We start from the raw sequence: 26,628 nt of genomic DNA, 5'->3' as shown, positions 1-26,628 counted from the left end.
TAGGCTGCAATATCATGAAAAGTCATAAAATCACTGTGCCTGGTGGGCCAGTAACCCATAACTTTGTTTTTTTTTTTTGTTTTTTTTTTTTATTTCATCTTAATATAAAATATGTCATCTTTCTGTTCTGTTTCACAGAATTCCAATTTCCCCCGCCCCCCTCCCTCCAAAAAAAACCCCCTTCCTTACTTATAGGGTTGAGCATTTCGATAAATTAAAAAGCACTTATGCAGCAAAAACAAATAATATATCATAACTTTTAATAATAATTGTTTTCTTTTGCTTTTTTGTTTGTGTGTTGTTTTTTGTTTCAGGCATTTGAATGGGTTTATAATGATTCTAATAATAATATTCTGTATTTGACTGTTTTTTTTTAATTATTATTATTATGGGGAAGACTGATAAAATTGGAGTTGTATCTTTAACTATGATTGTGTTTTATACTGTATCTTTATAGACAAATGGGAACTGCCAATCAATAAATTGAAAATTCATTCTGTTCAAAAGGTTTACCTGTCTGTTCATTCCCCCCACCACATCCCCATTCTAATATTTATGGCTAGTTATTGATTTTGTCTTGTGTGTCTTTATTTGTGCCCTCATAGGATTATTAGTATTATTTTGTTTTTTTGTAATTTTTCAAAACACAAACATTATTACATTAACCAATCACACGAAGAAGAAAAAGTTTTCCAAGTTTTGCGAAGAAAAAAAAAACTGCGCCCACGTAAACTCTGCGTGATGACGTCATGCTTGTGCTGGGTCTCTGCTTGTTGTGGCGTTCCCTTCCTCCGCACCCGTCCGTCCGTGCTGCCGCTGGAGTTAGCTAGGAACTAAAGGAAGGTCTGTCAGTCGTGACAGCCGGGCCGACCGTCCTTTTCAACTTTTCCAAGCCCAGGTTGTGCCTGAGGAGCTCGGGGAGTGTTTTATCTATATTTTCGATGCATGGGAGTGCCCTGGGAGAGGCGAAGGGAGAAGGTAGGTCTCGCCGCAGCAGCTGCATCCTGCTGCCCGTTCTCTAGTCCGCCGGAGCTTACAGTTCAGCCTGACTACCGCATTGCTGCCCACAGAATTGAAAAACAATGGTAGTGTAGGCCCTGCTAACTTCGTACCTTTACTGAGGTTTTGGAAAGTCAGATGTCGTTAATGCTGGTGTAACTTTAGCTGTGTAAACCGATGGTTTCTGACTGTGTTAAAGCACCGAGTGCCAACAGTGCTGCGGCCACGGTGTGTCATACCCGGGTGACTTCATACCTCACTGTGTGTGTGTGTGTGTGTGTGTGTGTGTGTGTGTGTGTGTGTGTGTGTGTGTCTGTCTGTTGTAGAGCAGGCGTGTAGCGCTATGAAATGCTAAAAATTCACGTCGTCTAGCTGTCAGTGCGCATACCTTACCCACAGAGCCTCGAAAACACACATGTAGTCCAAATTAATGACATTTGTGTAGGCCTGCTCACAAACCTTAACCACAGTCACCACAAGCGCAGGTGCAGATGCAATGGAAACTAGGGGGATTTTTTTTTTCACAGCCCAAGCTAGGTTTTTCTGGCATGTCATTGGCAAGGCGAGCCCGTCAGTGATTCAGCCACTTTGTGCGCACTGAACTTTTTAGTGGGATCACATGGATGTTCAGAGTGTGTCCAAGTTTGCTGTGTTTTAATTTGCATCCTTCTTCTTCCCCGGGAGACTGCTCTCAAAGACTAATTTGGTGTGTCTAGTTCAGCAGCAGTAGACTCCCGTGTAGTTTTACCCATCCCTGCTGTGTTTTGTAACTCTGCTACATCGAGATGAGATGCTGAGGCTTCAGGCCATGCTAATATGATCTCATAGCCAGCTCACTGACTCCCCATCTTAACTCCCAAGTCTAGGCCACGTCAGACCCCCAAGCCTGGACTAGACTGAACTGAACAGTCACTGCCACGAGCTTTGGTTGAGGTCCATGATGCTTGTGTGAAGGTCACTTCTCTCATCAACTCTTTGATCATCATACCATTGCATAAATATGGATTAGTGTAATAAGTATCATCAGGTAAGAGAAAGAGTACGTAACCCCCATCTTTTCATTCATATTCCAGATAACTGTATTCTTTACAGTTTATTTGAGTACATTTTCTCAGGCATAAAACTGTAACACTGTTTGCACTAAGAAAACATCCAGCTAAGCTGGATATTCTATACTATTCTGATTCTGATAAACTATTGCTGCATAGAAAACAGTTAAAAAAATTAAATTAATAAGGCTTCCAGGCCTGAAAAGTGAAACCAACTGAGAAGTATCTTAAGCCTTTTCTTTTTTTTTTTTTCAAATGGCTACGTGGGCTGGTGTTTTCCGCTGTTGACGTCACATTTTCAATCTCTATAGTACACAGGAGGGTTTGTATAATAGGTAATATTCCCCAACTGGTTGATTATATTCTGCCTTGATTTATGGGAGTAAATATATATAACTGTGTAAGTGAGAATGTGTGAACAATGGCCACAAGGGCCCCGATACCAGTGTTTTCCGGTTCTGCAGAAGTTTACGGGAAAACAGACCTCAGGCTTGACCTCTGTAAACACTTTCCTGATGACATAATGAGCTCAGTCGCTCATATCTTCGATACAACATAAACTCCATTTAGTAAATTTTGGGTATTCTAATTTTCAGAAAGGAGGATCACACACGGTGTGCTTATTGAGCCTGCGGTGTCACTGTCAGACTCACCCCTCGCTTGTCACATCGCTTTTCAAAACACCAACCAGATATGACACGGCGAAAACACTCGGCTCGAGGCTTTTACTCTTACTACGAGTAACCCTTGAAGCTCTTTTCTGAACTGAGCGGATTCTGTCATATTTCAGGCCTGCTTATAGAACAAAATGACTGGGTTTGCATCATTAGTGAGGTCATCAGGGTTATTGATATATACTGAGGTATCGAAACTCACCATTAAGGGTACGGGTGAGGTCATTAAATCTCGTCTTTATGTGGAAAAGAGTTAAAACAGGACTTCACAAACCAGTGGATGATGTCATAGTAGCTACGTCTACCTTTAATTCAGTCTGAGGGGAAAAAATGGAGACACTGTTGATGACAGTGTTCCCTGTAAGCTTTGAGATTAATAGGCAGTTTTGTGGTTAACATGGTTTAATCATCCTTTTTTAAATAATCATCAACCTAAAGCAGTGTTTTGTTTGTTTTCTCTGTAGCGATTGATAAAGTGTTTTAGCAGTTTATCTGCATTCACAGGATCAGCTGCATCAGTGTCGCCCTTAACCTTGGCTAGTAATGATTAATGGTATCATTCATAAGCAGTTTGTTCTGGGATGTCTCTTCCTTTTAGTGTACCCACAGTTGCTGAGGAATCTCTGGGGAACTTTTTTCCACACGATCGATTTCCCTTTTGATTTTAAATAAATTCCTCAGAGCCTGCTGCCCAGAACTGTGGCAGGTGTCTGCCTATGTTTCTGTTTGGCTTTCTGAGCAGTATGTAGCTTTAATCAAACAGTTGTTCCCTGTCAGTGTTTGTGCTGAATCGACTTTAGAATGACCCAGTAGTTGTGACTAACCTGGCACCAGGTGACTGATGAAGCTACAGTGGTTTTGGTTATGAGTAATGGTCTCCTCAGAGCATGCTTTAACTTGATGTGTGTGTTGCAAAAGCTGCACACCAGCTCTTATATGAAAAAATATAAATATCTCAAAATGCTGTTGTCAGTGAGGCTAAAATAGTCTTTTCTGTATTTTTTAGCAGAAGGTGTTTGTGTCCTGTGGCCTAAGATCTGTGCTGTTGAGACGTGCAGTACAGCTTTGGTATTAGCATGCTGTTTTGCCTGTACCTACGTTTTACATGTATGTAAACAGAAAAGCTCAGCTTGCGTGTCAGTCACAGCAGTCATGAAAATATATATCTGTCAGGACCATCATTGGAGATATCTGTGAGGAGGCCGTAGGAACGAGGCAATTGAGGGGGATGTTAGTAGCACAATAGGAAAAGGACAAAGCCAAAGAAGTTGTGAAAAACAAAAAGAATGAAGGAAGTAAAGGTCTTTGGAGTTTTTCCTTTGGGTGTAGTCAGAGAGCCAGCTGGATTTATGTTTGAAAGAGAGGAGACAGGCAGAGGAAGAAAGTAACTGAGAAGGATTCATTTTTCATCTGACTAATGGCAAGGTTGCAGATCGGTACCTCCTACACGTGAAGGCTTTTTCCCAGTGTTTGTTCATGGGCAAAAACCCCGGCCTACAAGCAGGCAAATAAGTCATAACAAACCACAGTAGGAAATAAACAATCATATACAATGGCAAGCAGAGACGTGGACCAGTGCCATCAGTAAATGTCGCCTTATTTGTCGATAACAATGTTTGGCTGATATAGCTCTATACCAGTGCATATCAACCAGTAATATTATTTACACATAACTTTCTTTCTTCATCTCAAAATGGAAGTTAAAACTGCGAAGCGAACAATGAAAATCCACACACACACATGCACTGGAGATTATTTAGGACATGTTTGAAAACAATTACCAGTGGCTGTTATGCTTTACATGGCATGGAAAAGGCCCAGCTGAGGCATGTATAGGTTTTGAAGGAACTTAGTTTGATCTCCAGACAGTGATCTTTTACTGATGGCCTAGCTTAATTCAACAATGTGGCACTTACTGAGTGTGATGCAGCACAGTGGTATGTGACCCCTTCTTCCAGCTAATTTTGAAATGTATTCCTTGTATAAAACTCAGAATACGCATCACCTTCAGGTAAATGTATAATTGAAATAATTTGCACGCTAATTCTTGATTATTGGAGAATGAACTACAATTATTAGATTTTCTTTTGATTAATTTTTAAATAAATGTTTCCGTCTCCAGTTGAACATTTAAACTAAAGACACACACTTTGATATCTGACAGCAGTTCTCTTTCTAATTCCTTATGTAGCTCTTTGCTTATTGCAGTGACTTTAGCTTTACAGGTTTTTTTTTTTCTGGTCCATTTGATCATAAACATCCTTTATTTTTCTCGTCAGTACTTTGTGTCTGTGACCACGAAATCCAGTGAGTGCTTGTCTCGCTGTTCCCCGCTAAAGGCGGAAAAAAATTGGTCTGCTTTAAACTGATGACTGTCTTCTGAAGGAATGACAAACAGCCGTGACTGCTTGGTGTTGCGTAGCTACACGATTATGTGTTCTCGCCCACAGATGTATGCACATGCGCACATAAACTATTGCCAAGAAACACTTTCATATTTTGTTATAAACACTCAAACACATCGTGTAATTTATTAACATGTATGTGCTCATCCAGTGCTGATAGCTGAACGCACACTTGTAGTGAAGCTGGATGCAGTTCAAGAAATAATGAAGAGACTCAAGCTAAATGCTGCCTGTGTGAGTGTGCGTGGTATGTTCGTGTTTACTGAGGGAACTGTAAGCTGTTAGCTTTCTCTCTCCTCTGTTTTAACAAGCACACCAAACATTAAAGGCTCAGCCTTTAGCTCCAGCCTTATGCTTCTGTTATCATAAAAAATATTGGAGAAACGTAAGGTTATCAATTAATCAATGAAAGCATTTAAAGTTCCATGCAAATCAAGTCAAAGTTAATCTTGGATTAGATATTTTTTGGGCCCTAACACACAAGTTCATCTTTAGTTTTAGAAGATTTTCAAAGTTTTTACCTCAATAAAATGCTACATTCAACTGAGCCTGTCTCTCATCTGTTAAGCTGTGCTGTGTGCTCCTCTCTAGGCCTTTTCACACACTTTGAAACGGAGAGCAGAAGAGAGCGTACATGAGATTAGAACGTGGTGATATTCATCTGTTTTGTTTTCCTTTGTCCTGCAGACAGCGCTGGTGGTCCTGACTGTTCAGCAGGATGAGTGAGGCGGAGGGGCAGTTCTACAGTGTTCAGGTGGTGGACTCCACCTTCACTGTACTCAGGCGCTACCAGCAGCTGCGGCCCATTGGCTCTGGCGCCCAAGGCATTGTTTGGTAAGACAAAGAAGTTTTTTTCAGTCTTTGATTGATTAAATGGGCACAGGTTAAAACTTTAGACTGCTTTGGGAAATCTGCATTCTAACTTGCATAGTAAACAAAAACTCCTTTTTTCCCTACACCATAAACTTCCATACCATTCAAGTTAACACATAGTTACATTTCTCAGGAGGTGTAGGTTACTTAGAATATTGTGGCGTAGGATTAAAATGGGGTTACGGTGTAGATCTGACGCTGTATAATTCACATGTTAGTGATTGTTGCTGAATCGGTTGAGCCCCTTTGGGGTCAGGTGTTAGATAAGCTGGCTCATTATCAAGTGTCACAGCTTGCAGCGACTCTTAAATAGAGACACAGTTAATGTGATCAGTAGTGTCAGCTGTGTTTTTGCTTCCATCATGAGTGTAAATGTTGCTGGAAAAAGTACTGTTATGTCAATATCATTGTTCCAAGCTGAAAATCTCACATTTGTTGAAGCTATTGATTAGAAATATTGGCACCCTTGACTTAATTCATTATTGGCTACATGATTATATCAAACGGAGCTTGAATTTAATTTTAGATACATTTCCCTGAATGTCAGACTTGCAGAGTACTGTGCAAAAGTCCTGAGCCATTATTTCTTTGTTTTGTTTCCAAGGAGCCAGATTTTCTGGCTCTGTTCTTGAGCAATCTTTCTCCAGGCTTTCTGATGGTCTTCAAAGGTTTTCTTTGGAGATTGGCTGCTTTTTGAGGCCAGTCCATGTACCTGACCATTTTCAGAAGATTTGTATTTTTGTTTTGTGTTTTTGTTTGTTAAACCACTTACACCAGGGGTCGGCAACCTGCGGTTCCGCGTGGTTTGGGAAAATAAACTGGAAGTATTTAGCTGAAGTGTATTTTATTTATGTTAGTTCTTTTTTAACTTGTAGTTCTAAATTGGAAGATTATTGTGATATTGAAATATAAAAATAAAATTATATTCTATTATTTTTTCATTGCTCAAAATAAGCGTCACACTCGCGGAAGCCGGTGTACCCGCCAAAACGCCGTGCATTTATCGAGACTTTCAACCCCAGGTAGGCCAATTATGGATCTTCAGATCCACATTATGTCAGCAGCTGTTCTCTATTGTGAACTACGGCTGCTTGATTATGGCAAAAATGATAATCACGATTATTTTCACTGAAATTGAGATCTCGATTATTTGATAATATTTATTTAACAATAACAATGTGTTGAATAATGGCTTTAAAGATTGTCAAAAAATAATATAAAATAGTGTGCAAATACTGATAACAGTGCAAATGTTAGCAATATAAAAACTAAATGAAAAATGTAAACATTAATTTTTAGTGAACTTAAAAATACTGCATAATATTTATGCATACAAATAACCAAACATCAAGGCAAGCTGTGCAGCCACACAATGCACAATTGCATCAAACTGACATTGAGGTATGTCAACTAAAGTTGCTGCTCCTTCATTGTTTGATCGTATGTCACTTTGTGAGCGGTCTTCAAATGATTGAATACATTTGTAGTGTTGCTCTGTGGTGCAGCTACGACACCGTAGCAAAGTTTACACACTATGTCTACTTGATCCACGTCTGACTCCACGAGCCCATAATGTTTCCACACCACTGAAATCGTTTTACCTCTCTTTTCGACCAATGGCATTCTTTCTTCAGCAGCCATTATCCTTTCCTCTCCAAATAACGTTAGCAGAGGTTCAGGAGCAGAAGTCCCATTGTAAACATACCACGGCAGAACCAACGATGTTTGCATGAACATGCTTTTCAGCACCTCTTTATAGGCCACTTTTCACACACGGTTGCTGTACACATACAGCCAGTTGTAGCTTTTCAGCTCACAGCCCGACACATACCAACACAACAGCACAGATAGCGCAGATGTCAAGGCGGCGAGGCGTGATTGCGGGTGGCGCTCAGGTGCGTCCGCCTCCCCTGCAGCGGCGCTGCAGAGCATGCCCTGCCACACACATTAACCAGGTAAAATACATATTTTACATATACATATCTTATGGGATGATTCAGTGTTGATCCCTTAAGTTAGGTGTACAAAACAGACATATTAGCAAAGAACCAATGTAATATAATGTGTGTCTTTAGGCACTTTGTTAGACAGAAACACAATTTATTCAGATTTCCTTAGTTGAGTCAATGGAAAATGACATCCAAAGAACAGCTTTGAATCTACTTAAAGAAGCCTGGAGAACTATTCCTGAAGACTACGTGACTCAGGCTCAGGCTGTGTAGACGTTTAAAGATGTTCATCTCAATTTTTAACTTTCAAACTTGTTGGAATTATATATAGTCTCCCTTTCACTCATATACTGTATTTAAATGTGTTTTTGTACATGTTTCAGTAAATCACTGCCCCCATTCAGTTCGGGTTCAGGTTGCTTTATGGGTACAAACCCATGGGTAGATTTGGTCTGCAGTCGTGAGTCATCTATCCTCACACGCACCCCACACCTGTTTTATGTTGTATTCTATTAATTTGCATTGTTGTGTTATACTTTTATTTTCGTAGGTTTTATTATGAAGCACTTTGTGATTTCTGTCTGTGAAAAGTGCTATATAAATACATTTTACTGAGAGTTAAACTGCTGTGGTTTAGGTCGGCGGTCCCCAACCTTTTTTGCGCCACGGACCGGTTTATGCCCGACAATATTTTCATGGACCAGCCTTTAAGGTGTCGCGGATAAGTATAACAAAATAAAACTAGTACCGGTACCGGAAAAAAGAAAATTTATTCATAACACACGTAAAAAGACCCAGGAAAACAGAGTAAACGATAAAAACGATAACAAAATAACGCTGAAAACCGATAAAAACCCTGAAAACTATACATTTCACACCTGATTATTTTCCTCTGTGCAGCCCCGATCATGTTTAAAGTAGGGCTGAACGATTATGGAAAATAATCTAATTGCGATTTTTTGCCCCAAGATTGCGATGCGATATGCGATTATTTTTTTAAGGTATTTGTCTTCTGTATTATTAAACAAAGACAAGCAATACATCATATAGTATGGCCAATACTATATTACATTAATTTTAAACTGTTCTTTCCTGGAAGACAGACCTCTGTTATGATGACATGAGGTGATGCATGAATTGATGACTGACATTTTTATTTAACTTCTTCAATCACAACAGTATATTTGAACATACACAATAGTTTATTTTTAGCTTACAAACATCTGAGCATAAAGTGCTGACAAGGAACCCTGGTGTAAACATTAAAATGAAAGTCAGTACAATGTGCAGATTGCAGAAATATACATAAAAAAAATCAGTGGCTTTACCACACTCAGTTTTTCGACATCTGTGAACTACTAGACAGTCATTCAATTAAAAAATAATATTAAATAAATAAAACTAATAAATAAAAAATACACACATCTTACTGATCTCTGCAGTCAGTAACATTACACATAAAGTGCAAACATAATAGCAATTGTATAAACACACACACAAACACGCCTTTAAAGTTTAAAGGCGTGAAATTGGACGGTCTAGTTCTGATTAGCGTCACCGCTGTCTCGGTGGAGTTTAATAAACTCGGCCGTCTGCTTCTTGCTATCTAAAATATAACCAGACACTGGTGTAAATTCTCGACTGTCTCATACTTCTGTTTAATAAGTTTTCTGTTTGACGTTTAGTCAGCTGTGTGAAAACCAAGGAGGAACCCACCCGGGGGATTAATAAAGTTTTATTTTATCTTTAATCTCAGCCAAACCGATTTACTCACGAACAAACAAAACACTGAAAAAAGCCCAACAATAACATTTTTAGGTTGTCTAAGTGACTTATATATTACGTTTAACCCGAGCAGCGAAACTCCGCGGTGATCTGAAAATGATGTGCCGGGAGTTGTGCCGTTCTCGGCCGCATCAGTAACCCTCGAGCTCCCGGCTAGCTGTCGAGCTGGTGGGTAGCAGACGCCTCTGAAAACGTCGAAGCACTTTTGCAAATATGGGATATCTTGATAAACCGAGCAGATATTTGATGTTTACACAACTACTTTCTCGCCTGAAAATATGTTAAAAGTTTATTTTGTGACCCAGAAAGATTAGTATGAGTAATTTTAAAACTTAGTAGCGGCCGCCATTGCTGGAAACTGGAGTTTGGCTGGGCCGCGCTATGAATTCTGGGATATGGTAGTAATTTGGACAGCCTTCGGCGCGTCGCTGTGACGTAATCGGTCTACAAATGCGGCCTCAGGAGGATGCAGCCCATGAATTGTATAATATAATCGCAGTATAATCGCAGCCTTTGCGGTTAGAAAATTGCACTTGATCATGTCGCGATATTATCGCAAATGCGATATATCGTTCAGCCCTAGTTTAAAGTAGGGTCGTAAAAAATTATATTTTTATTTTTACTATTTTTAAAATGTGAATGAAACTGAATATGTAACTAGGAATTTTTGAATAAGCTGTTTTCTCTGGGATGCACTTAGTTTCTTCTTTGCTAACATTTGTCTCTGTCTTTTTTTTTCTTTAATGAAATCTGTTGCAGCTCTGCTCTAGATACGGTCCTCAGTATACCAGTGGCAGTGAAAAAGCTGTGTCGGCCCTTTCAGAACCAGACCCACGCTAAGCGCGCCTACAGGGAGCTGGTGCTGCTCAAATGTGTCAACCACAAAAATGTAAATCTTCTTTTTCGACCTGCAATAAAATGTGTTGAACATTTGATGAAGGTTAAACCGAGGTGTGGCAGAAAAATGTTAAAGTTGATAATTTCCATCTTCTCATGTGTTGGACAATATTTCTAATATTAAGAGGTAGCCAGAACATATGTAATATAAATTTAAGTTCAAGTCATCTCCTTGGACTAAATATAACATTTCTGGTTTGGGGTAACCGAAGCCCTGCTGTGCCTTTAGTTGGGCCTCACCAGTAGGTAGGAGAGCGACAGAGTAGAGTAACGGCTTGTCTCTCTGCTTGCAGATCATCCGTCTGATCAATGTATTCACGCCTCAGAAGTCCCTGGAGGAATTTCAGGATCTGTGAGTGGCACTCAAGTGTTTTTTGGCTGCTTTGGTTTTCTCTCACATGCAAAGATTTAAGCTGAAGTATTTTGCGTCTTTTTTTCATTTAACAAACATCCTCTTATTTACTTTCCAACGTTCTCTAATCCTCTGCGTTGCTTTCATTCGCTCTCTGGTTTCTATTTTTCACGCTTTGCTTTTGTCACATTTCCTTTATCTGCTTTCTTATTTTGTCTTCTTTCTGATTGTTTTTTAAATTCCTGTTATTTTGTTTCTTTTCTTTGCACTTGTAGCTCTCGCACAGTAGCACACAAACACAGTTTGCACTTGTTCCCCTCCTCTCAGGTATCTGGTGATGGAGCTAATGGATGCCAGCCTATGCCAGGTGATCCATATGGACCTAGACCACGAGAGGATGTCCTACCTGCTATACCAGATCCTTTGTGGAATCAGGCACCTGCACTCTGCTGGCATAATCCACAGGGTAAGTGCAAGCAGTAAATGTGTTGCTGGCTAAAAGAGTCACTCTGAAAACACAGTAACTTAATACTTAAATAGCGCTTAAAAGTGTAACGTTTCCCATGTTGTGTCTGTAACCTGACAGCTCTTTAATATTTATTAATACATGAAAAAATTTGTATTTATTTAAACTTTTGCTTGTTTTGTGTATTTTAGCATTAGCCAATGAGTATATCTTTGATTCTGAAATAACATTATTCATTTTGTATTTAGATAATTCTTCCAAAGTTTACTTTATAAAGTGGTTAAAATGGTTGTATTACGTTTCCATCTGCTTGTCAACTTTAAGATTATTGTGCCTGTTTTCCTAAAGATTTATCGAATTTTTTTTTCCCCCTTCAGGATCTGAAGCCCAGTAACATTGTGGTTAAGTCAGATTGCACACTAAAGATCTTGGACTTTGGCTTAGCTAGGACAGCCTGCACTAATTTCATGATGACCCCGTACGTGGTGACCAGATATTACCGTGCCCCGGAGGTCATTCTCGGTATGAAGTACAAGGAAAATGGTGAGTACAAACCAGCCTTAAAAAAATCTTTTAAACACTACTTGGTCAACATGTAACACTTCTCTCTTTCAGAATAATTATTTTCTAATAATCTGTTTAACATGACTTTATGTAGCGTGTCCGAAAATCATTTAACCCATCAGGACTATCAATACAAGCTGCTCCCTGGAGTTCTTCATGTTCTCGAAAAGCCAGGTTTTTTAAACTTTATGATTAATTTAATGCTCCCAAAAAAAAAAACCAAACAACAACACTCACTGAACACTTTATTAGATGCACCCTGCTGGTACTTGGTTGGTCTCCCTTCTACCTTCAGAACTGGGAAATTCCCAGCAGATCAGCAGCCCCAAAACCACGCCACCTTCAGAGTCGCTTAAATTGCATTTCTTCTAGGGCTGGTTATCGTCACTGATTTCTAGGATCGATTCGAATCCGATTCACAAGGTCCCGAATCGATTCGATCCACAATCCGATTCGATTCATTTGATTTGAATTGGGGAAATTTTGCCTCAGACAGTCAGAAATATTATAATTCTGATCACTTATCAGTACATATCTATATTTTTATATCTATAAAAAGAAAGCTGACACTTGTGAGACTTTATCAAAGGTGTGAGCATCACAGCAGATTCCTTTGTGTCAAAGTAACTGAGGATAAAACACAGAAAAACATGAAGGCGGTTTTCCTGGTCTGGGTTTTTGTAGCAGATGACCTTAAAAATATTGTGCAGTAGATCAAAAACGAAGCAGAGCAAAGTTACTGAGGTTTGATTAGAGACACAGCTAAGCATTTTGCAATTTTGCATAATTTTAAAAAGTTTAAATTTGTTCAGTATTGAACAGCAGAAATGAGGCTTTCTTGTCGTAAGTAAAAAAACAAAAAACAAACAGCGACTGACACTGTAGACTGGTGGGTAATAACTAGGGGTGGGTTTTGATTATCGATTTAGAGAGGGAGAGAGAGAGCTCTACATGAAGTGTGATTTTTATCGTGGTGGAAGCAAAACAGCAAAAGTAAGAGGAAATTTGTGACGATGTTTATGTGAAGCGTAGTTTGGATCATCTTTAGTGGCTGGTTCAGTCAATATTGTTTGGAGAGAGATAAAAGATGCAGCTTCAGAATCGAGCGCAAAAAGGACGTAAACCTAAAGTGCCCGCCGACGCTTCAAAATCAGTCTGCTTTCAGCCCCGACGGCGTGAGAAAGGCAACATCTCACTGATTCGGATGCGCCGGGTCTGCGTTTTGTTTTTACATCTTTGTGCAGAATCCGTGTACCTGCTCTCATTTACTGTTTTAGCTGTTTGGTGGTTGTAGAAATTTTGTGAGGTTTAACCTGAGATTCTGGCGTTTCAGGCAAAATAAATTTATATTTAAAAATCGATTCAGGATTTTAATGAATCAATATCACGTTATCCAAGCCAGAATCGATTTTAATCGATAATCAAAACCCAGCCCTACTTTCTTCCCTATTCTGAATCTCACTATGATCTACAGCAGGTCATCTTGAGGCATGTCTGCATGACTAAATTGAGTTTCTGTCATGTGACTGGCTGATTGGGTATCTGCATTAGTGAGCAGTGAACAGGTGTGCCTAATAAAGTGAAAGGTGAGTGTATATTAGCAATGGTTCTCATGTACAAAGTGGAAACATTTAATGGTGATTTTGACTCGTCATAGTAAGTTTGACTCTTGATATATTAACATGATGTTAACAAATATGTTTACTATACCACCACTCTGCTGCAGTGGACCTGTGGTCAGTTGGCTGCATAATGGCTGAAATGATTTCTCACAAAGTCCTCTTTCCTGGAAAGGACTGTATCCTTTCTTGTTCATCTCACACAACAGTTGGTTGCTCTGTCTGGAGCCAGGAGACACTGAGATATTTTTGTTTATTAAAGGCAAGAATTGTTTATTTAGTTGTATAAAACACATCTGGAGGGGGGAATCAAAGCAATAGTTAAGTTAATATTCTGAGAAATGTATACTCTGTGTAGAGCCGTGTAGTTGTCAGTATAGCCATTGCAGTCAGAGATAGAAACCTGACCCATGATATTATTTATCTGCTAAACAGACAGGTTATCTCAATCTTTTCTGACCTGGGTTAATTACAGGGTGGAGCATGAAATATGACTCATCATATTGGGGTAGGTTTGCAAAATGGAAGTAGTCCTTGAATGTAGCTAAGCTGTGAGACCAATCATTTATAGGAGTGAAACCTGCCAAGTGTTTACATTTATGTAATGGCTGAGTGGACTTGGAGTAGATTCTCTGGAGATATTTTCAGAGAGAGAACTTTTAATTTTTAGTGAAGCTGAATTTCAGGGAAAAAGAGGAGCTGATGGGTATTTGCCCCTGACGACCACTGACAAGCAAGCAGTCGACTTGGAGAGTGAGAGAGAGAAACGAAATACAGCCTGTCCTGCTAAGTGCGTGCAATTACACACATGAAAAATGAGGGAGAGAGCAACAGCTGTGCAAACTGATAAGCCAGGCTGTGGAGAAAGGCGTGGAAAGCTGAGACTGACTCCGAGAGAAAGAAAAGCCTGAAGATGGCTATGATGAAAGCCTCAGGCCGCGACTCTGCTGGCAGATGCACCAAAACCGATGAGAGCTCGTGTTTCGCATTTTAAATGTTTCTCATTCAAATTTGAATCCATAGAGCATGATTTCCATCATTCTGTGTGTCACTTTATGTTACTATACTTTCAGTGTGGATTGTATTATCTAGTTGATGTTATCTGGTCACTTTTAAGTTAATATCTCTTCTGTGTGGTTATGTGTGTGTGTTTGTGTGCATCTGTGCGTGCTTGTGCGTTTTCTGTTCCCAGTGGACATCTGGTCAGTGGGGTGTATCATGGGAGAGATGGTAAAGGGCAGCGTCATCTTCCAGGGCACTGATCGTATCCTTCGCAGCTCTCATCGTCTCTGTGCCAGTTGTTGTCCCTCCTCCTCCATCGTCATTCACACTCTATCAAATATTTCTATTCTTGTGGGTCTCCCGGCACACTCGCATCTTCTCAGCTGCTGAATTTACGATTTACAAAACACTCGGGCTGAGTTTAAACTTAAAGTTTTGTGTTTTCTCTGCAGAGTCTAACTCATTATACACTGATAGGAAATATTTATTTTACAGATCACAACCCACTGATAATTTAGAGAAGTTTTTACTCCTAATACATCCATTATAGGTCAGGCTCTAATTCCCGTTTCTCTTCAATAAATATTAATCTCTCTTGTTACATATGTAAGCTGCCTCTTAGCTCCCAGCTTCCCCTTTGCATTCACACCCGAGTAGCTGAGAATGGATGCTGGGCACAAGTGTGAGTCGATGATAGATTGCTTCCCATCCTTTGAAGTAATTGCCTTGCGCAGAAGTAAGTCAACAGACCGTGCACATCTGTATTTTTAGCCATGCTAAAATGGTTTTTCAGGTTGTAATACTGCTCTGTTCACTTAACAGAGTGGCTAAATTAACCTAAACTGAAATTGGCCAATATCCACCTGATGGATTGGGACAGATACCCATTGTTCCCAGATTAGGGACTTTTTATATGTTGCCATGATGTGGTTACATCTGTAGCTTCTCAATATAAATCATTGCTTTTGTAGTTATTTGACAGTAAAATGACTCAGCATCTATTTGATGCATTTACATTTCTTTAGAGCACAAATTCTTGTTAATCTGAGTGTGAATGGTAATAATTGGTAATCCTGTAAGGTCAAAATTTTCATCTCTCCTATGCTTTGGTGAATTAAGGCTTACCTTTGCTAGCTTTCATACAAAATTATTTAGTGTACATGTCGGATCTATTCTGTACCTTTTCATCTGTTCTTTTCACTTGCTTACATGTGCACAGGCCCATCAATTTACTGGAGATTTCCATAACAAGTGTGTTTTCTAGACATCGACCAGTGGAATAAGGTGATTGAGATTCTGGGCACACCCAGTCTAGAGTTTATGAACCGACTGATGGAGACTGTGAGGAACTATGTGATGAACAAGCCACAGTATCCTGGTGTCAGCTTTGCCGAGCTTTTCCCAGACTGGGCCTTCCCTTCTGAGTCAGAACATGACAAATTGAAGAGTAAGAATTTTTGATACTCTCTTTATGTAGAGTGTTATTTTTAGTATCCAATGATACTCCTGTACTGCATAGATTTAGTAAAACTCTGCGGTGTAATGTTGTCGTTTAAGAGGTCACATCATTAAATAAAACGGAACAAATCTTGACATTGACAGACATGTTGGCCAAACACCATCAGGGACAATATTCAATTGTCAAACAGAATACTTAAATTTAATGATGTCGTAAGCCTGTTTCCATAGTAATCCTGCCCTTCCTGTGTTGTCATAACAGCAAGTCAAGCACGGGACTTGCTTTCCAAAATGCTAGTCATTGATCCCGAGTGCCGCATATCTGTAGAAGAAGCTCTTAATCACCCCTACATTCACGTGTGGTACGACCCGGCAGAGGCCGACGCGGTGAGCAAGCAGTTCCCCTCAATTTGTGGTAAACTTCATCAGTGCTGCGGCTGTGTGTGACATTTCCTTTTGTTTCACAGCCTCCTCCACAGATTTCTGACAAGCAGTTGGAAGAGAGAGAGCACACTATTGAGCAGTGGAAAGGTGGGATACACTGACCTCTAGAGAAGCAAACCAGCAGCGCACCATACCGGGCAACTGCTGTTCTACTGTTGCTGTTGCTTTTGTGTTGAACGTGCAGGCATGAGTGTGGTCACCACTGAAAGCCATTAACCTGTTCTGTTTCTCCACAGAACTTATTTATGAAGAGGTGATTGACTGGGAGGAGAGGAACAAGAATGGTCTAATGAAAGAAGATTGCTCAGGTACAAAGTTTTCCTCTATCAGCCCAAAATTGTTAGCATAAGCCCAAAGCTGCAGCCTCACTGGACGTGTCACTGTTTGAAAAACGCTTCACACTGACAGCTTCACCAAAACAAACACTCACTTTGATGTTCACAAGGCGCAAAAGGGTCCTAGAACAGTGTGTACATGTATGTGGAGATATATATATATATATATATATATATATATATATATATATATATATATATATATATATATATATATATAATTTATTTATTTTTTTCGTTCACACACATATGTCAGTATGCAGCAGTGGAAACAGTAGTTGTCCCTAAATATTGTCTTTCAGTACAATACTCTTAAAACAACTACAGTATCTTAATGCCCTACTGTAGCTAAGGAGTCTGCTGGCATTCTCATGGGCCATAAGACGGGTATCCTTAAATGTGCCATTGTGGACACATGCACTCTGTTAGGTATACCTTGGTGGTACGTTGCCGGACTGCCTTTTTGTCTTCAGAACTGTCCTTAATTGTTCGTTGCATAAATTCAACAAGATGCTGGAAACATTTCTCAGGAATTGTGGTCCATATTGCTTTGATAGCCTCACACGGTTCCTGCAGATTTGTCGGCTGCATGTCCATGATGTGAGTCTCCCATTCCATCACATCTCGAAGAAGCTCTCCTGGATTGCGATCTGGCCCATTTGTGTAGACAGTTTGAATGCAGTGAACTTGCTGTCATGTTCAAGAAAGCAGCTCGAGATTGTTAGCAGAAGAAGCTAGTATAAGAGGGATACACTGGACATGGTCAGCAAGAGTCCTCAGGTAGCCTGTGATGTTTAAATAATGCTTAATTGGTACTAAGGTGCTCGACGTGTGCCAAGAATATATGCTCCAGACTATTACATCACCAGTAGTAGCCTGACCTGTTGATGCAAGGCAGGATGCTTTCATGTTGTCGACGACAAATTCTGACTCTACCATCTAAATGTCACATTTTTCAAACCTGTGGTAAGCCCATGTTAATTGTAGCCTCAGTTGCTGCTTGCTGGATATTTCCTATTTTTCAAACCATTCTCTGTAAACCTTGGAGATGGTTGTGTAGGTCAGTAGTTTCTGAAACACTCAGACTACTCTGGCACCAATGACAATGCCACATTCAAAGTTACTTACATCATTTTTCTTTCCCATTCTGATTCTCCGTTTGAACTTCAGCAGGTTGTCTTGAGCATGTCTGCATGCCTAAATGCACTGAGTTGCTGTCATGCGATTGGCTGATTAGGTATTTGCATTATCAGTTTAACAGGTACAGTGGGGCAAAAAAGTATTTAGTCAGCCACCGATTGTGCAAGTTCCCCCACTTAAAATGATGACAGAGGTCAGTAATTTGCACCAGAGGTACACTTCAACTGTGAGAGACAGAATGTGAAAAAAAAAATCCATGAATCCACATGGTAGGATTTGTAAAGAATTTATTCGTAAATCAGGGTGGAAAATAAGTATTTGGTTACCTCAAACAAGGAAAATCTCTGGCTCTCACAGACCTGTAACGTCTTCTGTAAGAAGCTTTTCTGTCCCCCACTCGTTACCTGTATGAATGGCACCTGTTTGAACTCATCATCTGTATAAAAGACACCTGTCCACAGCCTCAAACAGTCAGACTCCAAACTCCGCCATTGCCAAGACCAAAGAGCTTTCGAAGGACACCAGGAAAAGTATTGTAGACCTGCACCAGACTGGAAAGAGTGAATCTACAATAGGCAAGCAGCTTGGTGTGGAAAAATCAACTGTAGGAGCAATCATCAGAAAATGGAAGACATACAAGACCACTGATAATCTCCCTCGATCTGGGGCTCCACGCAAGATCTCATCCCGTGGGGTCAAAATGATCATGAGAACGGTGAGCAAAGATCCCAGAACCACACGGGGGGACCTGGTGAATGACCTGCAGAGAGCTGGGACCAAAGTAACAAAGGTCACCATCAGTAACACACTAAAACGGCAGGGAATCAAATCCCGCAGTGCCAGACGTGTTCCGCTGCTGAAGCCAGTGCATGTCCAGGCCCGTCTGAAGTTTGCCAGAGAGCACATGGATGATACAGCAGAGGATTGGGAGAATGTCATGTGGTCAGATGAAACCAAAGTAGAACTTTTTGGTATAAACTCAACTCGTCGTGTTTGGAGGACGAAGAATACTGAGTTGCATCCCAAGAACACCATACCTACTGTGAAGCATGGGGGTGGAAACATCATGCTATGGGGCTGTTTTTCTGCCAAGGGGACAGGACGACTGATCCGTGTTAAGGACAGAATGAATGGGGCCATGTATCGTGAGATTTTGAGCCAAAACCTCCTTCCATCAGTGAGAACTTTGAAGATGAAACGAGGCTGGGTCTTCCAACATGACAATGATCCAAAACACACCGCCCGGGCAACAAAGGAGTGGCTCCGTAAGAAGCATTTGAAAGTCCTGGAGTGGCCTAGCCAGTCTCCAGACCTCAACCCCATAGAAAATCTGTGGCGGGAGTTGAAAGTCCGTGTTGCTCGGCGACAGCCCCAAAACATCACTGCTCTCGAGAAGATCTGCATGGAGGAATGGGCCAAAATACCAGCTACTGTGTGTGCAAACCTGGTAAAGACCTATAGTAAACGTTTGACCTCTGTTATTGCCAACAAAGGTTATGTTACAAAGTATTGAGTTGTATTTTTGTTATTGACCAAATACTTATTTTCCACCCTGATTTACGAATAAATTCTTTACAAATCCTACCATGTGGATTCATGGATTTTTTTTTTTTCACATTCTGTCTCTCACAGTTGAAGTGTACCTCTGGTGCAAATTACTGACCTCTGTCATCATTTTAGGTGGGGGAACTTACACAATCGGTGGCTGACTAAATACTTTTTTGCCCCACTGTATACCTAATAGAGCGGCTGTGAGTGGATGTTCCAGTAACAATGTACTAGGAAGTGTAAATGTTGTTGCCATATGCAGCTAAATTTCCTGTTCTGTCTGTTGTTTTTGTGTTTAATGTGTCAGATGTGGTGTCAGGTTCGGCCTCCCAGTCCTCTTCAGCCAACGATATCTCGTCCATGTCCACAGAGCAAACCCTGGCCTCAGACACAGACAGCAGCAGCATCGACACACTGACAGGACCTCTGGACGAGAATCACTGAACACAGACATTTTCCACACATCTCTCTCTGTCTGCCCGCCTGCCATCCCCAGTTTTCGCTCTCCAAACATCAGTAGCCCTTTTCAGACATGGAATATGTAACATTGGTGAAGTCAGCAATCTGTTAAAGTGACAGCACAATCTTTCAGACATCGGTCAGTTTTACATCGGTGTTTTCATGGATTCAAACCAACAAACATGACATGCCTGAATACTGTCAGCATTGCCTTTAGTTAAGCGGAAACACATTCTTGAGCGAGTTGTTCTCAAACAGGGGTACTCTGTGCGTGCGTGCGCTGCTGAGAAAAACCTTCCCACACAGGCTCCAAAACAAATCTCTTTCTTCATGAGTGGGAATAATGAAAATGAGGAATGTTTTAATCTTATTGCAAACCAAGTTTATGAGCTAAAATGTTAATATGCACATATTTTATTGTTTAGGACGTTCTCTTGTGAGCTGAGCAACTCACAAAGACGCGTTCGCGGCACACCTTTTGGTGTTCGTTACCGTTAATGTCCTGCATGCTCTTAGTCTTGTGCCGTGCTGGAAGTGTTACGTAACTGTTACGAGGTCTGACCCAGGAGATTTGCCATCACAGGTTTGAATACATGAAGCAAACATGTTCAGACACCGTCAGGAGAGGGTACATGTCTGAAAGGGGCTTAACAGCCATCATCATCCTTTCTTTTCTTTGTTTTTTAACTCCACATACACTTGTTCTGTCCCTTTATGTCTTTAGTTTTTCTCTTTAGTCTCAATGGACAGGTTTATTTTTCTAATTTGTTACCCGCTCTGTCGTTGGAACTGCTGCCTGCAGGTAAAAGATACCTGTGCTCTCTGTTTTCTCCATTGTTTTACTTGATCACCTGCCTATATGCGGTGTATGCATCCATATTGATTTGCCAGGGAGTCGTTTGTTTTTGTACGCCTGTATTTTAAAAGTTTTATTTTTTTAGCAATTCGAGACCAGAGGTCATCGTCATGAAATCGGGGCAGGCAAGCATCACACTGCGACCTGCTCTAGTGCATGTTACGCCACAAAGAACAAAAGCTTACCATAAACTGATGGCATCAATCATGATCAAACACTGATCAAAAGTTTCATCAAAAGTATTGCAGATCTCTACAGCGGTGCGTTCTGCACAGTGTTTTTGTTTTTAATTGAATAATTAATTGGCTTGAGTGATGTTGGTTTTAAGCTTTTCCCCATGACAGCGAGGGGAAGCTGTGATTGCAGTGTTACTGTTTATTTCCCGATACAATGTACTGTATGTAAAGATGTCACTCATAGTGGCTGTAGACCCTTTCATTACAAATAGATAGGATGTGCTTGTTTGGTTAAGAAATTCAACATGTCTGTGGAGCTACATATATCTATATCTATATATATATTGCAATCACCCTTATTTGACTTACGGTACTGACTATAAGTGTGTACATCAAAAAAAAAAAAATCGTAATCCTGTACATCCGGAAGAGGCAAAACAAGATACTTGTATTTATTTTTGTGTGTTCTTGCAGAGTGTTGCACACAACCACAGTGACGCCCGTGGGAATTAAGCCTCTTGTCAAAACGTTTCATTGACAAACGTGTGGACTGCTCCCTTTTGTCTTTTTTTCTGTCTCTCTCTCTCTTTTAAAAACCATTCCATTAGTGCTGGAAAAGTTACACAATGAATCATGAAATCAGACGACACGTTTTAACCTGCATGAAGGCTTCACACCTGTAAGAAATTGTAGTTCTTGCTATACAAAGAAATGCATTCAAGAGCATTCTTTCACTCACAGTACGTTTCCGTTCTTAGTTCAGAAAGCTTTTAGAGTTAGGGAGCTGTTGTAGTTTTACGAGGGTTTGTTTTTTGTTGTTGTTGTTTTGGTTTTTTTGGCCTTAAATGTGTGTTGTATGTTTTACAAGAACATGCTGTGCAGCACTCGTCCTTTGAATAATCTGACCCAGCTGTCCAGGTTTTTTAAAAGTTCCCAGAGAGAAAGCAGACATGCTGTGGTTTAAGCGTGGGTGAGACTGTGGAGTCCTGAGTTCAACTGAAGATTGAAAGTCAAAGATAAATGGACTGTGCAGATACTGCGCCCCCCCCCCCCCCCCCCCCTTTGTTCTTCTTTTTTTAAACGTTTTTTTCATAACTGATTGCACATGTGATGGACATGCAGAAAGAAGACACTATGGAGTCACCGAGAACTTATGCACTATGTTGTACACAACCATGACCTTATTCTTTCAGTCATGCCTTAAATGACCTGAGGAGTGGCCATCCAACTCTCCAAATCTTAGCAGATAAGGACTGAGCATCACGTTGCTCAGGTTATCTCATGTGTTTACTATGTTTTTAAAAGAAAAGACTCCATTGTATACACTGTACATCTCGGTTTGTTCCTCCTTTTATTTCCAGAGATGTCCTCTGTGATTGCAATGACCACAATATGACCTTTTGGCCAACATCTTTTGCCCATACTCAGCTAATAAAGTGGACATCAGTGATTATTTTTCTTTCTTTGATGCTGTTTTGTGCAATTCTCAGATTCTTCATGAGGAAATGACTGTACATTGCTTTATTAGTGACATAGTGATAAAAGACCCTCGTTAGAGTGTAATGACCAGCTCATCTTGTGCATTTATTTCCTACTCTTTGCACTCACTGCTCGTATCATAAGCTTTCTCAAAAGCTCTGCACAATGTGTTCTGTTTTCTTTTCCTCGTTGTTGAGCTCTCCAAAGATGTCGAAAAACTGCTCCATCTCCCTCTGCATCGTGGTGTTGTGTGCTTCCGCGGCAGCCCGTGCCCGTTCAGATTCCACGATCTTCGCCTGCACAACCTGGTACCAGTGCCGCTGCTGTGCGAGGTTTGTTTTCAGACGAACTACCTCCATCTGTAGCTCTTCATTTCTCTGCTCCAGACTGATGACGTGAGGAGGAAAAGAGAAGCAATATTAAAGTTAAAAAGGATAAAAATAGGGTGAAGGATACAAATTTATTTTTAATTTATTTAAAAATGACAGGATGGATTACTGGATCGTTCCTTATATCAACAGCATCATTGCAGTCCTGTGTAAAAGTACACACATTTTAATATCCAAGGTAACCTGAGAGAAAATAAAAAAGTTTTTAAATGATTTCCTTTAAGGGGAAAAACACTATCCAAACCTACTTGACCTTGTATGAAAAAGTAACACTGCCAGCTTATTAAATCATGACTTAACTATGATTAACCACACTTTCTGGGAAGCCCAATTCAGTTTCACAGGGCACCTCCAGGCCTCATTGTTACCATATGTGTTAAACTAAGCAGTCACTTAAATAGAATCTGACAAACTGAAGTAGGCTAACTTGTTTCAAACAGTAACACATTTATTTAAAAAAAAAAAAAAAAAAGCCCAGCAAGAAAGAATTACAAAGCTGTTTTTGTGGCTTTGGGACTAGTGAACAACAGAGAGAGCCTTTATCCACAAATGGAGAAAACATGGAACAGTGATGGCTGACCTACCAAAGTTACTCCAAGAGTACCTCGGCGACATCTAAAGAACGGCAGGCATCACCTGCCTCCGTTAAAGTCAGAGTTCATGATTCAGCAATAAGAAAGAAACTGGGTAAAAATGGCCTCCATTGTAGAGTTCCAAGGAGAAACCCACTGCTGATCAGAAAGAAAAAGGCTTGTTTCACATTTGAAAAAACAGAACAAAAAACTTCTTGATGATTTGTGAAAATATTCTGTGGACTGATGAGGCAAAGTTAAACTTTCTGCAAGGTTTGCATCCTGTTACATCTGGCAAAAAAAACGACAGCATTTCATAAAAGGAACGTCATATCGACAGTCATACACGGTGGTGGTAGTGTCATGGTGTGGGGCTGTTTTGCTGCTTCAGCATCTGGATGACTTTCTGTAACTATTGAAAATCCGGAAGGAGAATGTCCGGCCATCCGTTCACACTTGGGTTATGCAGCATGATGATGAGCCAAAATGAATGAAGGTAGTGAAGTGGCCTAGTCAAAGTCCAGTTCTAAATCCAACTCGGATGCTTTGGCATGGCTTCAAACAGGCTGTCCATGCCTGAAAACCCTCCAGTGTGGCTGAATTAAAACAACTCTACAAAGAGGTGTGGATCAGAGTCCTCCACAGTGAAAGGCTCACTGCCAATTATTCCAAATGCTTAATTACAGTTCTTGCTCCAAAGGGTGGCACAACCAGTTATTAGGTTTAGGGAACAATTGATCTTTCTTTTTTCTTTTTACACAATTTTGGATAGCTTTTCCCCCCTTAATTAATAAAATGGTTATTTTAAAACTGCATTTTGTGTTTACCCTGGTTATTTTCATCTAATGTTAAAATTTGTATTGCGCTCTGAAACATGCAACTGTGACTAATATGTAAAAAACTAAGAAATCAAGAAGGGGGTAAATCACAGCACTGTCTCGTTGGAAAGTCTGAACGGATAGTTCAAAAGCTTCGTGTGCAGAGTTAAAGCTGTCTTTTGTGACTTTTCATACCATCCTTATTGAGCTAAAAGGATTGTCATCTCCACTACTACCAATGCATTACCTTACTCTGAGTGTTGGTCTATCTATATCAGTAATAAATGAGGTATGTGTTGTGTCTAGGTCAGCAGCATGGCCCCTTAAATTAGCTCTCTTTCCACTGTCATGAGCTGGTCTATATGTCATGCACACGGGCTGTGCTTCTTTTTTTTGCTGGCTAACTAGATGGCAACAAAAAAGCAGGTTTCTTCTTAATTTGCCAGTATTTTGCCACAAACATAGATGCACATCCATTTCCAGACTAAAAAACCCAAATCCCAACTTTGGTTATCCAAAATGCAGTTTTGTGTGTATACAAGCAGCATTTCCATCATAGCACATCATGAGGAGATCTGTGGGAAACTATGACAAAATTGAATCGGCTCTCGCTGATCTGTGAACCAAACAGGATGTAGGGTGAAGCTTGGAGTCAACTGATGGACCACACCAGCACAGCTGAGTGGACACATGTACACACTTTCTTTGCCTGGGAACAGTGTGTTACCCTTCATTGAAAATACACCACAGGCTGGAAAATTCTTAAAGTCATTGAGCTGTAAGTGTATGCTAATATTAAAGCCAAAAGCATCACCACGTTACATTTTAAGATACTTCATATTGTTTCACATGGCATAATTAATCTTTGTTGGGGATTTATAAATAGAAAATGTAGGACAAAGAAAAACAAGCTGACGTTACCTGATTATCCGTGCTTCATATTCCTCTCTCTGCTTCATTATCTGGTGCTGCAGGCTGGTGAGGAGGCTGCGTAAAGCACTGGCAGAGGGGTCTGCCAGGGGTAATGGAGGGGGCACTCTGGGAGACGATGTCTGTTTTGGCTGTTTGACATCAGCCGGAGGCCACAGCGGTGGGTCGTGAGACTTGGTTTGACGCATCTGAGCGGAATTTTGTGTAAGATGTTGAGGAAGCGACGTAGGGAGGTGGTGATGCTGCATCAGGTCCCCTTCTGTTAATCTACAGGATCCTGAGTCCAGCTGTAGCTCCGGTTCATGCTCCTCATCTTGGTCTGGTTTCTGGTCCTGGTTGCTAGAACATCTTTTACTGAGCATCTTTTCAGTCGCACAGTCATCCTCCATCGATCCCTGGATTTGTTTGGATGCTACAGCTTTGTGCATCTGCTCCTGCAAGTGTTCCTGGAGGCTTGTTTCTGTGTCAAAGTCCTGGAGGCTGTTTGATGTTTCAGCATCAGGGAGATTATCATACAGAGACAGAGCGCTCCGGTGCTCCTCACTCTGTGATGGGCTTGGGCTTTGGTTCACATGAACTCCCCAGCTACACCCCTGTTCTCCTCCTCTGTCTCCTCCTCTTGCTGTGTTTATGCCTCTGCTTAGCTCTGCTTCCCAGGCCTGTCTTCCCAGGCCTTCTTTACAGTTGCAGTAGCTGTGAGCTGGCCAAATGCCAAGCCCTCTTCCCCCACCGACCACTGTCTGAACCTCAGCCACAGCTGGGGCCAGACCAGGCAGTGGGCTCTGGGGGCCTGGGAGTCTGGTTACAGCAGGGCACACAACTCCACTCTCCATTTCCTTCTCCCTGGCTCTCTCTCGCTGGCCAAAAGGTGGGCAGTAGTTGTACGGGGGATCCGTGGAGCAGGAGCTGGCTGTGGTGGGGGTATCAGTAGGAAGGCAGTGCAGCTCCATGATCCAAGCAGGCACATGGGGGTGCTGAGAGAGTTAGATAACTGCCCTCCCCTTTTAAGTCTGCTGTAACTTGGGATTAAAGGCTTGGATTGTGGATTTGTGAAGCGTGGTATGGCGCCTCCTCTGTGCCAAGTGCTGATGTGTCGCAGGGAGAGGAAGGTGCAGGAGCCCTACTCCCCTTTGGCTGGCTCTCTTTGACCGAGTAGCCAGTGTGGTCTGTGTGCATGTGTGTTCATATGTGTGTGTGTGTCTTTAAGCAGGACTGACATCAGCTGTTACTTTAGCACAGCTTCTGGGGGAGGGAAGAGGGTGTAATATAGTCCGGACCATTCCTGAAGACTGTCACAGATAACTGGGACCACAGAAATAGATGATGGCCATGGGCACAAAGTGTGAAACACTCTATGAAAGCTGTAATTGCTACACAATGTTTGTGCATT

At 40.9% G+C, this 26,628-nt stretch overlaps 2 protein-coding genes across 3 annotated transcripts; one reads left to right on the top strand and one right to left on the bottom strand.

The window, feature by feature from the left end:
* The first annotated feature begins 766 nt into the window (after nt 1-766).
* Nucleotides 767-20,958, top strand: mapk9 (mitogen-activated protein kinase 9). Of its 2 annotated transcripts, none has more exons than XM_085423732.1 (12): nt 767-978; nt 5,815-5,961; nt 10,494-10,623; nt 10,925-10,983; nt 11,311-11,449; nt 11,827-11,992; nt 14,825-14,896; nt 15,899-16,081; nt 16,355-16,479; nt 16,560-16,623; nt 16,773-16,844; nt 19,867-20,958. In XM_085423732.1, exons 2-12 carry the CDS (start codon nt 5,846-5,848, stop codon nt 20,001-20,003), a joined length of 1,263 nt encoding a protein of 420 aa, XP_085279858.1. In that variant the 5' UTR covers nt 767-978; nt 5,815-5,845; the 3' UTR covers nt 20,004-20,958. The 2 variants fall into 2 exon arrangements, with proteins under 2 accessions (XP_085279858.1, XP_085279865.1); XM_085423739.1 differs by lacking the exon at nt 14,825-14,896 and adding an exon at nt 13,740-13,811.
* Nucleotides 20,959-22,377: 1,419 nt separating this feature from the next.
* Nucleotides 22,378-26,413, bottom strand: LOC146677542 (uncharacterized). Its single transcript, XM_085423746.1, has 2 exons — nt 25,230-26,413; nt 22,378-22,916 (listed from the first exon to the last, which is right to left on the bottom strand). The coding sequence occupies exons 1-2, from the start codon at nt 26,186-26,188 to the stop codon at nt 22,679-22,681; spliced, it is 1,197 nt and encodes a 398-aa protein (XP_085279872.1). The 5' UTR covers nt 26,189-26,413; the 3' UTR covers nt 22,378-22,678.
* Between the last annotated feature and the right edge of the window lie 215 nt (nt 26,414-26,628).

This window comes from Rhamphochromis longiceps, linkage group LG2 (assembly GCF_057381845.1).
Source record: "Rhamphochromis longiceps isolate RC_006_pf linkage group LG2, R_longiceps_female_GT1.1, whole genome shotgun sequence".
In the NCBI taxonomy this organism is placed as follows: domain Eukaryota; kingdom Metazoa; phylum Chordata; class Actinopteri; order Cichliformes; family Cichlidae; genus Rhamphochromis; species Rhamphochromis longiceps.
This window is presented reverse-complemented; position numbering and strand designations above follow the sequence as displayed.